This window comes from Sus scrofa, chromosome 1 (genome assembly GCF_054392235.1).
Source record: "Sus scrofa isolate SSC_HxYL_T2T_F1_AM1 chromosome 1, Sscrofa_HxYL_maternal_Yorkshire_Landrace_v2.0, whole genome shotgun sequence".
In the NCBI taxonomy this organism is placed as follows: domain Eukaryota; kingdom Metazoa; phylum Chordata; class Mammalia; order Artiodactyla; family Suidae; genus Sus; species Sus scrofa.
This window is the reverse complement of record NC_139383.1, coordinates 19,011,138-19,024,119: the sequence shown is the minus strand read 5'-3', so window position 1 is coordinate 19,024,119 and position 12,982 is coordinate 19,011,138. Positions and strand designations below refer to the sequence as shown.

At 38.6% G+C, this 12,982-nt stretch overlaps 1 protein-coding gene across 12 annotated transcripts in view; it reads left to right on the top strand.

Annotated features, from left to right (window-relative positions):
* Positions 1-12,982, top strand: part of ADGB (androglobin) — a 158,559-nt gene that overhangs the window by 31,718 nt on the left and 113,859 nt on the right. For all 12 annotated transcript variants that reach the window (XR_014845051.1, XR_014845039.1, XR_014845027.1 and 9 more), the window contains exons 4-7: positions 1,847-1,918; positions 3,747-3,956; positions 6,277-6,416; positions 9,626-9,712. Coding sequence is in view for 6 of the 12 variants with exons in the window: in XM_021072116.2 (XP_020927775.1) it covers positions 1,847-1,918; positions 3,747-3,956; positions 6,277-6,416; positions 9,626-9,712 (509 nt within the window). In the remaining 6 variants the exon portion in view is untranslated. The remainder of the gene's footprint in view (positions 1-1,846; positions 1,919-3,746; positions 3,957-6,276; positions 6,417-9,625; positions 9,713-12,982) is intronic.

The following is a 12,982-nucleotide window of genomic DNA, read 5'->3' as shown; positions in this document are numbered from 1 at the left end:
TAGTCGGATTCGTTTTTACTGTGCCACGACAGGAACTCCCTGAAATGTACTCTTTTCTATTACATTCCGTATCTATAGATAGTCCTGACCGATTAAATGATTTCACAAATCTCTACATAATTGCAACCCACGATTTAAAAAGCACTAGAACCATACCCCAGAACACTAAGCAAAATATGAAATGAAAGGATGTGATTTAAGTTGGAGAGAAGCTAGCTTATTAAAAAACTTAACAGCCTGAATTTAAGGTACCAGAGTCAACATGGACCATTCCAGCTGAGGAGGTTAATAAGCCCTGATGACAGAGTAAGTAATCAGATCTATTTATTTCTGAGAACCAGATATTGGTGGCCCAGGTCCTTGATTTTGATTATATTAAACAGATGCAAGATGTCTAATGATTTATCTTGTCCAGGTATGAGTGTACAGGATAGAGATGCTAAAATAGCATTGTAGAGACCTTTGTTTTACTATTTGTTGTCTTTTACAAACCGTCAGTTCCTCCTTTTCATTGGGTCAGCAGGTGACTATTAGGTCTAACCTTTTAAACCTTAGATGTGCAATACATGTTTAATCTATAATTAGTCAATTTTAATGCATTTGGTACCTGCTGAAAGGTAATAGGCATTTTAAGGGTTGCATTACAATCAGACAAACAGGAATTATATATGTGTGTGTGTTTATAAACATAAAGGATGTTATATACATGTAATTTAAGTTATATAAATTATGTTTATAAATTGTGAACATAAGAGTCAATTTAGGCCTTCAAGGTAGTTTAAGTAAATTTTTCTCAAACATAGAAAAATATTGTATTGAGTTTTCAAGATGTTTCTTATGTAGATGAGTGAGAGTAGTTGATAGCATTAGTTCCTTTAAAAATCTGTTTTGCTAATCAAAACCATTTTCATGTTAATTAGATATATGTTAAATATATAAGGTTGATATTAATTGTAACTAATTCTTTTTCTTTTTTTTTCTTTTTAGGGCCCCACCTGCAGCATATGGAAGTTCCCAGAGGTCAAATCGAAGCTACAGCTGGTCTACACCACAGCTACAGCAACCAGGATCCCAGTGAGTCTGCAAACTATACCACAGCTCATGGCAACCTGGATCCTTCACCCACTGAGCCAGTCCAGGGAGGGAAGTGGCACCCTCATGGATACTAGCCTGGTTCATTACCTCTGAGCCACAAGGTGAACTCCACTTGTAACTAATTTTAAAACTGTTACAAGCCATATTTTCCCTATTATGTTTATTCCTTACTGGTCTAAATATATAAAAGCAATGTTAGATATATACCAAATAAACAATGCCCATCAAATTAACTTTAAAAAACATAAGAAGATTTAAAGTTGAGCAAGATTTTGAAAAGCTGTCACAGCTAATATTTTTCATCCAAGATTAAGGTATTTTTCTAGCTACCAGATGTTAACTAAGTTTCAGGTTTAACTTGAATGGTTAATTTAAATTTCAAATCAGGTCTTAAAACTCTCAATTTGTGTCTGTATGTGTGCTAAGTTTATCTGCATATGTTATATCTTACATTTTCTTGTATGTTAAAATACTGTATTTTATAGGCATTCCATTATTAATTAGTGTCACCTACAGTTCTAACAGGGTAATCCTATGGAGTCATGTGCTAATTTTTTAATTTTTTCTAACAGGGTAATCTTATGGAATCATAGGCTTATTTTTTTATTTTTTCTAAATTCCTCCAGTTGTGAGAAATGAAATCAGGTTTGGGCCATTTACAGCAAATGAAACTATTTCATTAAGCTCCATCTCCTTTATTTTTCCCAAGGGGAAATATCGCTTTTTATACATATATATTTTTTTATTTCAGCCTCCAGTCGTTGTGAAAAATGAAACCCTGTTTGACTTGTTTTCAGCAAATGAGCATTTACTCTGCAGTGAGGTAGGTGAGGGAGCATGAACCTAAGAAACGCCTCATTGCAGAATGCTTCCAGACCTGCTGACCCAGCCCCCGGTCCTTCGGTCTCAGGGCTCCCTTGCTCACCTTTAAGTTTTGGGATAGCTGAGTATTTAGTACCCTGGCCATCCAAAGAGGCAGAGAAGGGGTGGGGAGATGTTCATGTGAGCGCTGTCTGCGCCTCTGTTTTCCTGCCCACCTGCCCGGGGTAGCTGGGTTCTCTCATCTGGAGAACATCTGTGTTCTCCTCCACATCCTTGTGCCCAGCAACTGACATGAAGTGGTTGCCCATCTGACCCTATGTCATGTGCAGCAGTAGGGTGTTTGGTGGTGTTTGACTCGCTAAGGTGGGGAGATCACGGGGTGTGGTTCGAGGGCAACACCTCACAAGCCTGATTCCCAACACAGCAGTCCTACAGCCTGTGGGAACACAATCCCCCCCTCTGCACCCCAGCTCTGTCCATAGGAAGCAGATCTGTTCCACTCCCCTATGGTAGTTGCCTCAGAAACAGGGACTTTTTGATTATTTTCTCCTAAGGCCCCGTCAGAGGAGTGGGGCATAGTCATTATTCGCTCAAACATTTTGTCTTTCTTACCTTTAATGTCTTGAACAATATTAAAATCATTTATTTATTTCTTCAGCCAGGTTGTACTGATTAGGATAAAATTATCTTGGAATTGTTCTGCATCTTATAGTTTAAAATGTTATGAATTCTAAACATACATAACCTTTAGAGTATCATTCTCAAGGGAAGTATAAAATATTCTATGGTAAAATTTCCAGATATGCGGGAGACTGATTTGCCTTTTTATTTCTTTTTTTCTTTTTCTTTTTTTTTTTTTGCTTTTTAGGGCCTCACCTATGGCATATGGACAGATCCCGGGCTAGGGGTCAAATCCGAGCTACAGCTGCCAGCCTATTCCACAGCCATAGCAACGTGGGATCCAAACCATGGCTGGGACCTACACCACAGGTCTCGGCAACACCAGATCCCCAACCCCCTGAGCGAGGCCAGGGATGGAACCTGCATCCTCAGGGATGCTAGTTGGATTCGTTTCTGCTGTGCCACAACGGGAACTCCTGCCTTTTTCAACTTCATCAAAATTGAAGAGATTTCCTAGATAAATGCATACTAAGGAAAACACAAATCTTATAAAGTTAGTCTCAAGGATTTACTCTCCTTACAAACCAGGCAATAAAACAAACTCTGAAGTTCAACTCTCCACTGTGCCTCAGTGCCTGCTGAAAACCCTGCTAGTGGGAGTCTTACTTGGGCCACTTCTACACCTGCAGACCAGCACACAAATGTGAGACTTAGAGGACATTAGTCTGTGTGTAATTTTAATTTGTCTCATGTCTCATTTCTTGTCTCATTGGTCCTATTGACATACAAGGATGATTTCCTTCTCAAATTTCTCAACATTTATAGAAGATTAGCTCCATCCAAAGTTAATTCCAAAATGAAGTCATCGTTGCTCTCAGAAGTAGTCAGTCTCCCTCTCTCTGTTTCTGTCTCTGTCACACACACACACACACACACACAGAGCCAAAATGGGTGTCACCATCCAACTGACAGTTTACTCTGGAAGACAGCTCTTAGGTAAGACTTTTTGGTTTGTATTGACACTATATTTTCTGAAAACAAATGATCTATGACTTTATTCTGCAAGTCAGAAATCAACACGTGGTATACATTATATGTGGAATTTAATACTACTGCTAGAGGTAGATTTTTGACTGTTTCCCCCCTCCTGAATTACAGTGCCAGCAACTGAAAAATAACTAATGAACACTACTGATTCTTATCCCTAGCTGATGAGATGGATTATCAGCGAAATCTACGCCGTGTGGAAGATATTCAATGGGAGTGCTTTGACTAATTATCTTAAAGGGACTTCAGGAGAACCTCCTGTTTTGGCCTGGAAGCCCTGGGAACACATATACTCTCTTTGCAAGGCTGTGAAGGGTCACACGCCCTTGTTCAATAGCTATGGAAAGTACGTTGTGAAACTTTACTGGATGGTAAGTTCATGTTCACGTGTGTTAACATTTGTGTCTTTCATATTGAAATGTCTTCGTCTTACCTGCTGTTAATGAGGCTAATAGAAAATGAAGCAGTTTAGGAGGGCTATTGACTGTGTACTTACTTGGGGAAATGCCCTGCATGTGTAATTTGAGATGAAAAAGAACACGGCTGCATCCTCTGGGATACCAGTCCTGTGTGCTTTTTAACTGGTGCTGCTGGCACCATGGAAGGGCCGCCCTTTGCTGCCTCTGCCCTCTCGTGCGGGAGGGTTGCATAGGCAGGTAAATGCATGGGGCTCTCCCTTTTCTGAAAAGATATCAAGGTCAGGGGCAGGAGAGAGTGCCCGAGCTGCAGCTTGGCCTTCCCTCCCTGGTTATTTGCTGCTACTGATGAAGCTGGTCCTGGTTACTGAGAAAGAATGCTCTTGAACATTTGAGAGTGAGCAGAGTTAACCATTCCACTCTATATTTCTAAGAACATGACTTCTTCCTTAATTAGCCTGGGTGAACTCTCTTCCTGGGATGGGGAATGTTGAAAGGCCAATGCTTAGGAATTAATAGGATCATTTTGGTGGGAAGGTAAAGAAAGGAATCTTAGCCTCCAAATAGGAGTTTGGGGTGGTTTTGTGTTTGTTTGTTTGTTTGCTCGCTTTTTTTGTGTTGTTCCTGGTTTGTATTTTTATATTCACTGCAAGACCTTGAAAGTCAAAACATTGTCAGGAGAGAAAACAACTTCCCCAATTCCTTTATTGTCTTTGTTTAGCCATCAGGAGGCAGGTTTGGCGGAGTAGACCTTAGAGTACTACAGAGGGGTGAGAGGGAGGATGCGGTATGGAGAATGTGGGTGCACAGAGGACTGTGTAGGGTTATAGAAAGAAAGTGAACCTTGGAAGAGGGCAGATGCTTGGGAACTGGCCTCACTTCTGCACATTTGCCTAAACTTAAGGTGGGACAAGGATCAAGATCATTAAGAATTTCAAAACAGCTCCGGCAAAACATTAAACCAATTCTGTTAGTTCCTCTCTCTCCCTCTCTCTCTGCTTCCTGACATCCTTCTTTTTTAATTTCCTCCTGAATAAGGGTCAACGTTTATTACCACTATATTCCATTTAACAAAGAAAATGTGATTTATATCCCTTTAATTATACCAATTCCTCAGAAGCCCAAACCTACTTAGATTCAGAAATTTTTTAAAAATGTATTTAGTCCAGTTTGGAAATCTCAGTATGATGCAGTCATTTAACCTGTCTCTTTATGTAAGTGGTTCTTGAGTGAAGAGGTCTAGGAATGCAGGGATCAGAAAGATAGAACCTCATGTCCAGTGGCATCTTCTGGTTCCACCTGAGGAATGGGCTGTGGGGGATGCTGCCAGATGGCTGAACACTGAGGTTCACCTAGTTCTGAATGAATTATTCTGCAGGCATCTTGTTGGCACTCAAGTGCATGGTCCTATTCGTGCTCTTTTTTTTGTATCTGGTATTTTGAACATATTACATTTTATGTTGTTTGTCTATATGCCTTCCCTCACTGTGCTCTAAACAATTCAATGGTATGGGTATAGGCTGTGTGTTATACAGATCTTTGGGTTCAGACTCCTTGCATCACTGCTAAAATATTTCTTGGGCAAAGGAATGAATTCATAATAAAATTCCACTAGAAAACCCATGTTTAAAGAAAATTTGAATTCACAGTTATTAATTTTATCATTTGTCTCAAGCTTTTAATTATGAAATAATATATATACAGGTAAATATGTAATGATTTTAATAAATTCAGTATTAATTAACTTTATGTTAAAAATAGATCTTTAATTAGGAGTAGGAGTAATATGGTAGTTGGAAGAATAAGATCACTGAACCTATGAGGATAAAAAATAATTACTAAAATTACATTTGGAGAATTTGCAATATGACTACAGTAATTTATTTAATTATGCCCAATGTTTTGATTTTGCTATTTTGAAATACCTCAATTTACTGCATTATGTAGAATGGGACACCAAAGAATGTGCTAAAGGACCTCATAAGTAATGACGTTATTGATATAGATATAGACATGTTGTTCTTACATTAAATAAAATAGTAAGCTAAATATTGATATAGACATTATTATTACATTAAGTAAAATAATAATATAAATAAAATATTTCAGAGTAATATTGAATACCAGTATATTAGTCATTAGGTGTAAGATACTAAAATAAAATTATGAAACCATAAATAATAATGTCAGCAATGTACATTTGAGCATTTGCCTAAACTGTGAAACTGTGAAAATATAAATAATTGATGGCATATTCCTTTCTTCTTATCTTTAGGGTTGCTGGAGAAAGATAACTATTGATGACTTTCTGCCTTTTGATGAAGAAAATAATCTGTTGCTTCCAGCTACCACCTATGAATTTGAACTTTGGCCAATGCTTTTGTCTAAAGCTATCATTAAGCTGGCAAATGTTGAGTAGGTAGAATGAAGAATTATCACACACTTGTATAAAAACAAAAAAACGGAGTTCCCATCATGGTGCATTGGAAACAAATCCGACTGGGAACCATGAATTGCAGGTTTGATCCCTGGCCTCACTCAGTGGGTTAAGGATCTGGCGTTTCCGTGAGCTGTGGTGTAGGTCATAGACACAGCTCAGATCCCGCGTCGCTGTGGCTGTGGTGTAGGCTGGCAGCTGTAGCTCTGATTAGACCCCTAGCCTGGTGAACCTCTATATGCTGTAAGTGCGGCCCTAAAAAGCAAAAAAAAAAAAAAAAAAAAAAACAAATAATAGCAATAACTATACATCCATATTTCATAGCTTTATTTTTCTAAAATTCAATTTTAAAAGCTTTCTCTCCAAGCAATGTAAACTTTCTAACATAAAAATAAGCATGTCAGGAGTTTCTGCTATGGCACAGTGGGTTGATGATCTGACATTGTCTATGTGGTGGTGCGGGTTTGATCCCTGGCCCAGCCCAATGGGTTAAGGAATTAATGTTGCTATGGCTGTGGCTTGGATTCCATCCCTGGCCTGGGAACTCCGACATGTTGTGAGCATAATATGCTGTGGGTCAAAAAAGAAAAGTGTGCCGAAGCCACTGATGTGAAGTATTATACTAGCCAGTAATAAGACAAAATTCCTCCAAAAAGAAAAAAAAACCACCCAGAACTTATTCTATATCCAGTGTTTCCGTATGAGAAATGGAAAATCAATCTAGGAAAATAAAATTTCAGCTTCATGGGAGAAAGAAGTTGTTTTGTAGGGGAAAACATTGATTCCTCTATACACTGAATATATATATATCCTATAATCCAGTTAAAGTTTTAGGTTCTGTTTGTACAGCAGTCATTTACCAATCTTGAAAACCTGAACTCTTCTAAAGGAAGTCCATGTGCTCCTCATGCTTTTGATAACTTTGGTTCCTTCTAATACATTCATGATGAAAACTACTCATGTTTTCTTCAACATTCTTATGAAATATGCTTATGTCTTATATGCCTGCATGACTTGAGTACCAACATACATGAGACATGACTGGCATGTTTATTTTCTTAGCTTCCTCTTGCAGAGAACAGTGGTCCTTCCATTCTGGCCTTAGCGTTGCAAAATGCTTTGATGCCCAAGCTGCAAATGCATGGCAACTGTGTGTCCCTGCTCTGTGGGAGAATTTTCACACACAATGCACCAGCTTGAATTTGATACCCTTCCCCCTCCTGCAGTGTGTCACAGCATCTCCTTTTCAACAGAATACTCCCACTTGCTTTCACAGGCTACTCCAGCCATTTGCTCAAAGCGCAGCCCCCTCCCCTTCTATTATTATACACAGCAATGTCAGTCAGGAGCCTGGTCTGCTTTTTTTGTGAATTTTCTTTTGGCTCAGCTTCCTTTTTCTCTCCCAAAGCTACACAACAAAAACAACCCCTCCTACTGCCATCCTCTTCATCTCTTTTTTCTTTTACCAACCCTCAATTTTCTTTGGGGAATTTGTTTTACCCAGCCTGCAACCCTTAATTTCAATCATATTTTAAAAACTCAGTCTGCATCGTTTTTAGGTAGCTGAGTACCACTAAGTATTCAAAGTGACAGCTCTGTTTGTTTATTTTGAAAGAAATAATGTTCCTAATTCTCAGACCTAACGAAGAGCTGCAAGGCCAGTGAAGCAGTAAATGCATGACCTGGATAATTGGTGTGGCATTTCATCTTTCTTAAAGCAATCGTCAAGTGCAATTTTACAGCAACTTGAGGGAGAGAATTATTGTTATTTTTGAAAAATAAACAAATCTAACTTGGAAATAAAGGACTCAATAGAAATCTGAACTGCATGGTCCAGTTTATTCTCGTCCAAACATTTTTTCTCAGATTTTATAGAATCTATGGTGATTATTTCCCTGTGAGTTTTAGCTTTTTATGTTAAATAATTAATATTTAGTAGCCATTTAAATATCACTGTGAGATATGCAAAGGAAAAAGCATTATTTTTATGAGGTTTGCACAGTCACTTCCTAAATATGATTATTCAAAGAGGAGCTAGTCTGAACTGTCCCACAATTTATTTGATATCTTTGAGATATGCAGACATGTCAAATTTTATAATCTTCAAACAACAAACCAATGTAAATTTCTAAATGATAGAACATGTGACTAAGATAGTAACATTTCTTTCTGAAGAAAAAGACATGTATGTCAGTCAAGACCATCAATCAATCACCACTGTTGGCATAAGGTGGACTAGAGCTATGATCCCTGAGCAGAACGTAGCCTCAGCATTCGTGTGTGTTAATGGAAATGGACTAATAACTTCAGAAAAAAAAAGTAGAAATAAAGGATCGATCACAACCTCATTTGACTTTATGCAGTGGTGGCAGATCCACTCATTTTACAGGATAAAACAGATGTCACTGCTTTCTCTGAAATTATCTAGGGATTTAATTAAAGATGTCTGATGCCCATCTTGTCCTGCCATGTGGGAGACTGACTTAATACACAGCCTCGTAGGACTTTTAGAGTAGTTACTGAAATCAGAAAGATGAAAAACACTATCCTATCCTTTTTTTTTTTTGTCTTTGCTTTTTTTTAGGGCCGCACGTGCGGCATATGGAGGTTTTCAGGCTAGGGGTCAAATCGGAGCTGCAGCTGCCGGCCTACGCCACAGCCACAGCAATGTGGGATCTGAGCTGTATCTGTGACCCAGACCACAGTTCACCACAACGCTGGATCCTTAACCCACTGAGCAAGGCCAGGAATTGAACCTGCAACCTCATGGTTCCTAGTCCGATTTGTTTCTGCTGCACCACGACAGGAACTCCAACACTATCTTATTTTTAAAAGAACATGGTAATATATTTAATATACAAAATAGATTATATATCATCTACATATCTCCTAATACATAATAGGTATGTTTTAGGTATACGACATTAATGTTTTATGTATGACATTTAAAGCTAAAGCTTATAATCGTGTTTTGTAATAGACATGAAATTTTACCCATGGATCTAGTTCAGTGCTTTAGCCAAACAAGTCATCTGACTGTTGGAGAAGTATTTTCTTGTGCTCTAGTATATAACCAGTAGGACCACTACCTGTGTTATTATGTGGATGGTTATTGGTGATTCTTATTTTTTGCATACCTCTGTTTTCAAGTGTTATTAACTGTGCTATTGTGCATTTGCTTTTTTAGCATCCATGTCGCAGAGAGGAGAGAGCTGGGAGAGTTCACAGTGATTCACGCACTCACAGGATGGTTACCAGAAGTCATTTCTCTCCAGTATGTTTGGCCATTAAGTTACTCATGTATTTATTTGTTTCTTTCTTCCCCAGTAAGATTTCCTTAACTAAAATATTCTTAGTCTTTAAGAAAAAGTCAAAAATTATTCACATTTTACAAAATGTTTGGAGAATAACTTTTTATAGTATTATATAAAATTTCCTGAGAATTCCAGGATGAATTCTGTTTCCATATATGTATGTGTGTGTGTGTATAGTAAATTTAATCCTTAAATATCTGAATTATAAATATTAAAATGATATTAATTATTTCTTGTGGTAAAATATATACAATGCCCCTTTTTACTTATATACGTGTTATATACAGAAACACAAAAGCAATCCCCGCCCCCCAGGGCTGCACCTGAGGCATATGTAAGTTCCCGGGCTAGGGGTTGAATTGGAGCTACAGCTTCTGGCCTACGCCACAGTCACAGTTGCAGCTCACAGCAACACCTGATCCTTAATCCACTGAGCGAGGGGAGGGATTGGACCCACATCCTTATGGATACTAGGTGGGTTTGTTTCGGCTGAGCCACAATGAGAACTCCCCCAAAGCAATTTTTAATTAGCCAACCATACTAGGGCATAAATAACAATAAAATGTCTGTTAAACATTAGGCACTTTAATATAATACATTATTTTTTTTTCTGTTGGTTTGTTTTTTTTTTCGCTTTTGAGGGCCGCACCCACAGCATATAGAGGTTGGATTCGTTTCCACTGTGCCACGACAGGAACTCCAGTTGAGGGATTTCAGCTGCTCAATTTACATGAATTTATGGTTGCTTATTAAATGTCTATGAAAATGATGTAAAGGGGGAAACGTTTGAGCTTTGTAGTCAGAACTATATAGCTAGACTTACATTCTACTTCTAATTGCAAGCTATGTGAATTTTGCAAGTAATATAACTTCTTTGGGCCCTAGTTTTTTTCATATGTAAAATCGGGATAAAATGACCTCTCCTTTATGGTTGTTCTGAGGAATAAGCGAGTAAGTGAGAGTGTCAGAAAAAGTAGCTCATGTGTGGTAAAGGCATGATTAGTTCAATTTCTTTCTCTCTAACGAATATCACTAGATTATTTAACATTATGTGGAAACATATCTACGAGTTAACAATCAACCTTTGGAAACAGAAAAGTCTCAAAAATACTTATTGACTGATCCAGATGTTCAAATTGATCATTTTTCTTCTAAATACAACCAAAAGGTAAAAGTTAGACACTATCTTTGAACTGTGTCATGATTGGTAGGATTTTTCGTTATGAACATTCTGCCACATTACTTATATAATTTCAAATTACAGTTATACTATAAAATTACAAAAAGCTAATCCATGTGTGTATGTATGTATAATTTTAAATGAAAAAAATGCCATGAAACTATGTAAGTGATGGTGAAGAAATGTTTAATTTGAAATCCCCATCTGCCAAGGATGCAGGCAGAGGTCAGGTATGGCTTCATGGAGAAAGTTCTGACTTGATCTGAGCCTTTACCCTTGGCTGGGTTTGATTTGAAAGGAAGGACGGAAAGGGACATGAAAAGCAGGAGAACAGAATGATGAAAGCCATGGTGTATTCAGGAGGGGGATGTTTCTGGTACTAAGAAGGATTAAAATGTACAGAGATAGAGTTCTCTTGTGGCTCACCAGCTTAAGGATCTGGCATTGTCACTGCAGTGGCTTGGGTCCCCACTGTGGCACTGGTTAGATCCCTGGCCCAGAAACTTCCATACGTCATGGGTGCAGCGAAGGAAGGAAGGTAGGGAGGAAGAGGGAAGGAGAGAGAGAAAGAAAGAAAGAGAAAGAGAGGAAGAAAGAGAGAGAGAGAAAGAAAGAGAGAAAGAAAGAAAGAAAGAGAGAGAGAGAAAGAAAGAGAGAGAGAAAGAGAAAGAAAGAAAGAAAGAAAGAAAGAAAGAGAAAAGAAAAGGAAAGAAAGAAAGAAAGAAAGAAAGAAAGAAAGAAAGAAAGAAAGAAAAAGAAAGAAAGAAAAGAAAGAAAGAAAAAGGAAGAAGAGAAAGAAAGAAAGGGGAGATCCCATGGTGGTGCAGTGGTTAACGAATCTGACTAGGAACCATGAGGTTGCGGGTTCAATCCCTGCCCTTGCTCAGTGGGTTAAGGATCCGGCGTTGCCATGAGCTGTGGTGTAGGTTGCAGACGCGGCTTGGATCCTGCGTTGCTGTGGCTCTGGTGTAGGCTGGCAGCTACAGCTCCGATTGGACCCCTAGCCTGGGAACCTCCATATGCCGCAGGAGCGGCCCAAGAAATGGCAAAAAGGACGAAAAAAAAAAGAAAAAGAAAGAAAGAGAGAGAGAGAGAGGAAGGAAGGAAGGATGGAAGGAAGGAAGAAAGGAAAGAAAGAAAGAAACAAACAGGAAAAGAGAGAGGTGAGGAGGGAGGGAGGAGGCATGCAGAGAACACCCCTGAGCCTGAGGGGCTTGGCCAGTCATCAGCATGGTTTAACAGTGGTCAAGGAGAATTACAGTATTAAAGTTTCAAACTTGTGTTTACTACTGACTTTTTCCATATGAAAATCAATTAGGGTGAAAACTGTTTCGTGGCATCACTTGGAAGTTCCAAAGGGACTGTTCTATTTGCAATTGTTGACCTTGGCTCTCATGTTTTCCTACTCTTAGCCCTGTTTTATCAGTTTGGGGGGCGGGGTGGGGGGGGAAGACCTTCTAAATCTCCATATTGTAATAGAAACACAGAGTGGATATGACAAGTCTGACAGTTTCAAAGGAAAATATGACTCTTTTCTACACAAATTTCTCTGATCCTGGCGTAGTTCATTTGCGAGTAGAGCACTCTGGCACCCCATATTTCAGCCTATCAAAGAAGGTGTATAGTCTCATCCTGTGGTGTTTGAATGTTTCCTTCTCATAGCATAACATTTTTTTACATTGTAGGTGGGAAAAAAAACCACCTGGGTTTTGGATTCAGAAAGGTCTTTTTAAATCCTGATTCTATCATTTGCTACTTGTGTGAAGGCATACAATTTACAACCTCTTACACCTCAATTAGAATTATAATACCTATGTTGCCGAGCTGTTCTGGGACTAAATGCAAAAATAAAAACTCTGTCTTGGCAACCGCTAGCCGGCCACCCACATCTTCATTCTGTTTCTTAAATGCACTAAACTCATTATCCCTCAGGGTCTTTACATGAGCTGTGCTTTCTTTATGCCTGGGATGATCTTGCATCAGACATTTACTTGGCGGGATATGTCATAACATTTAGATCTCACCAAGATTAAATATCAACTCCCCAGAT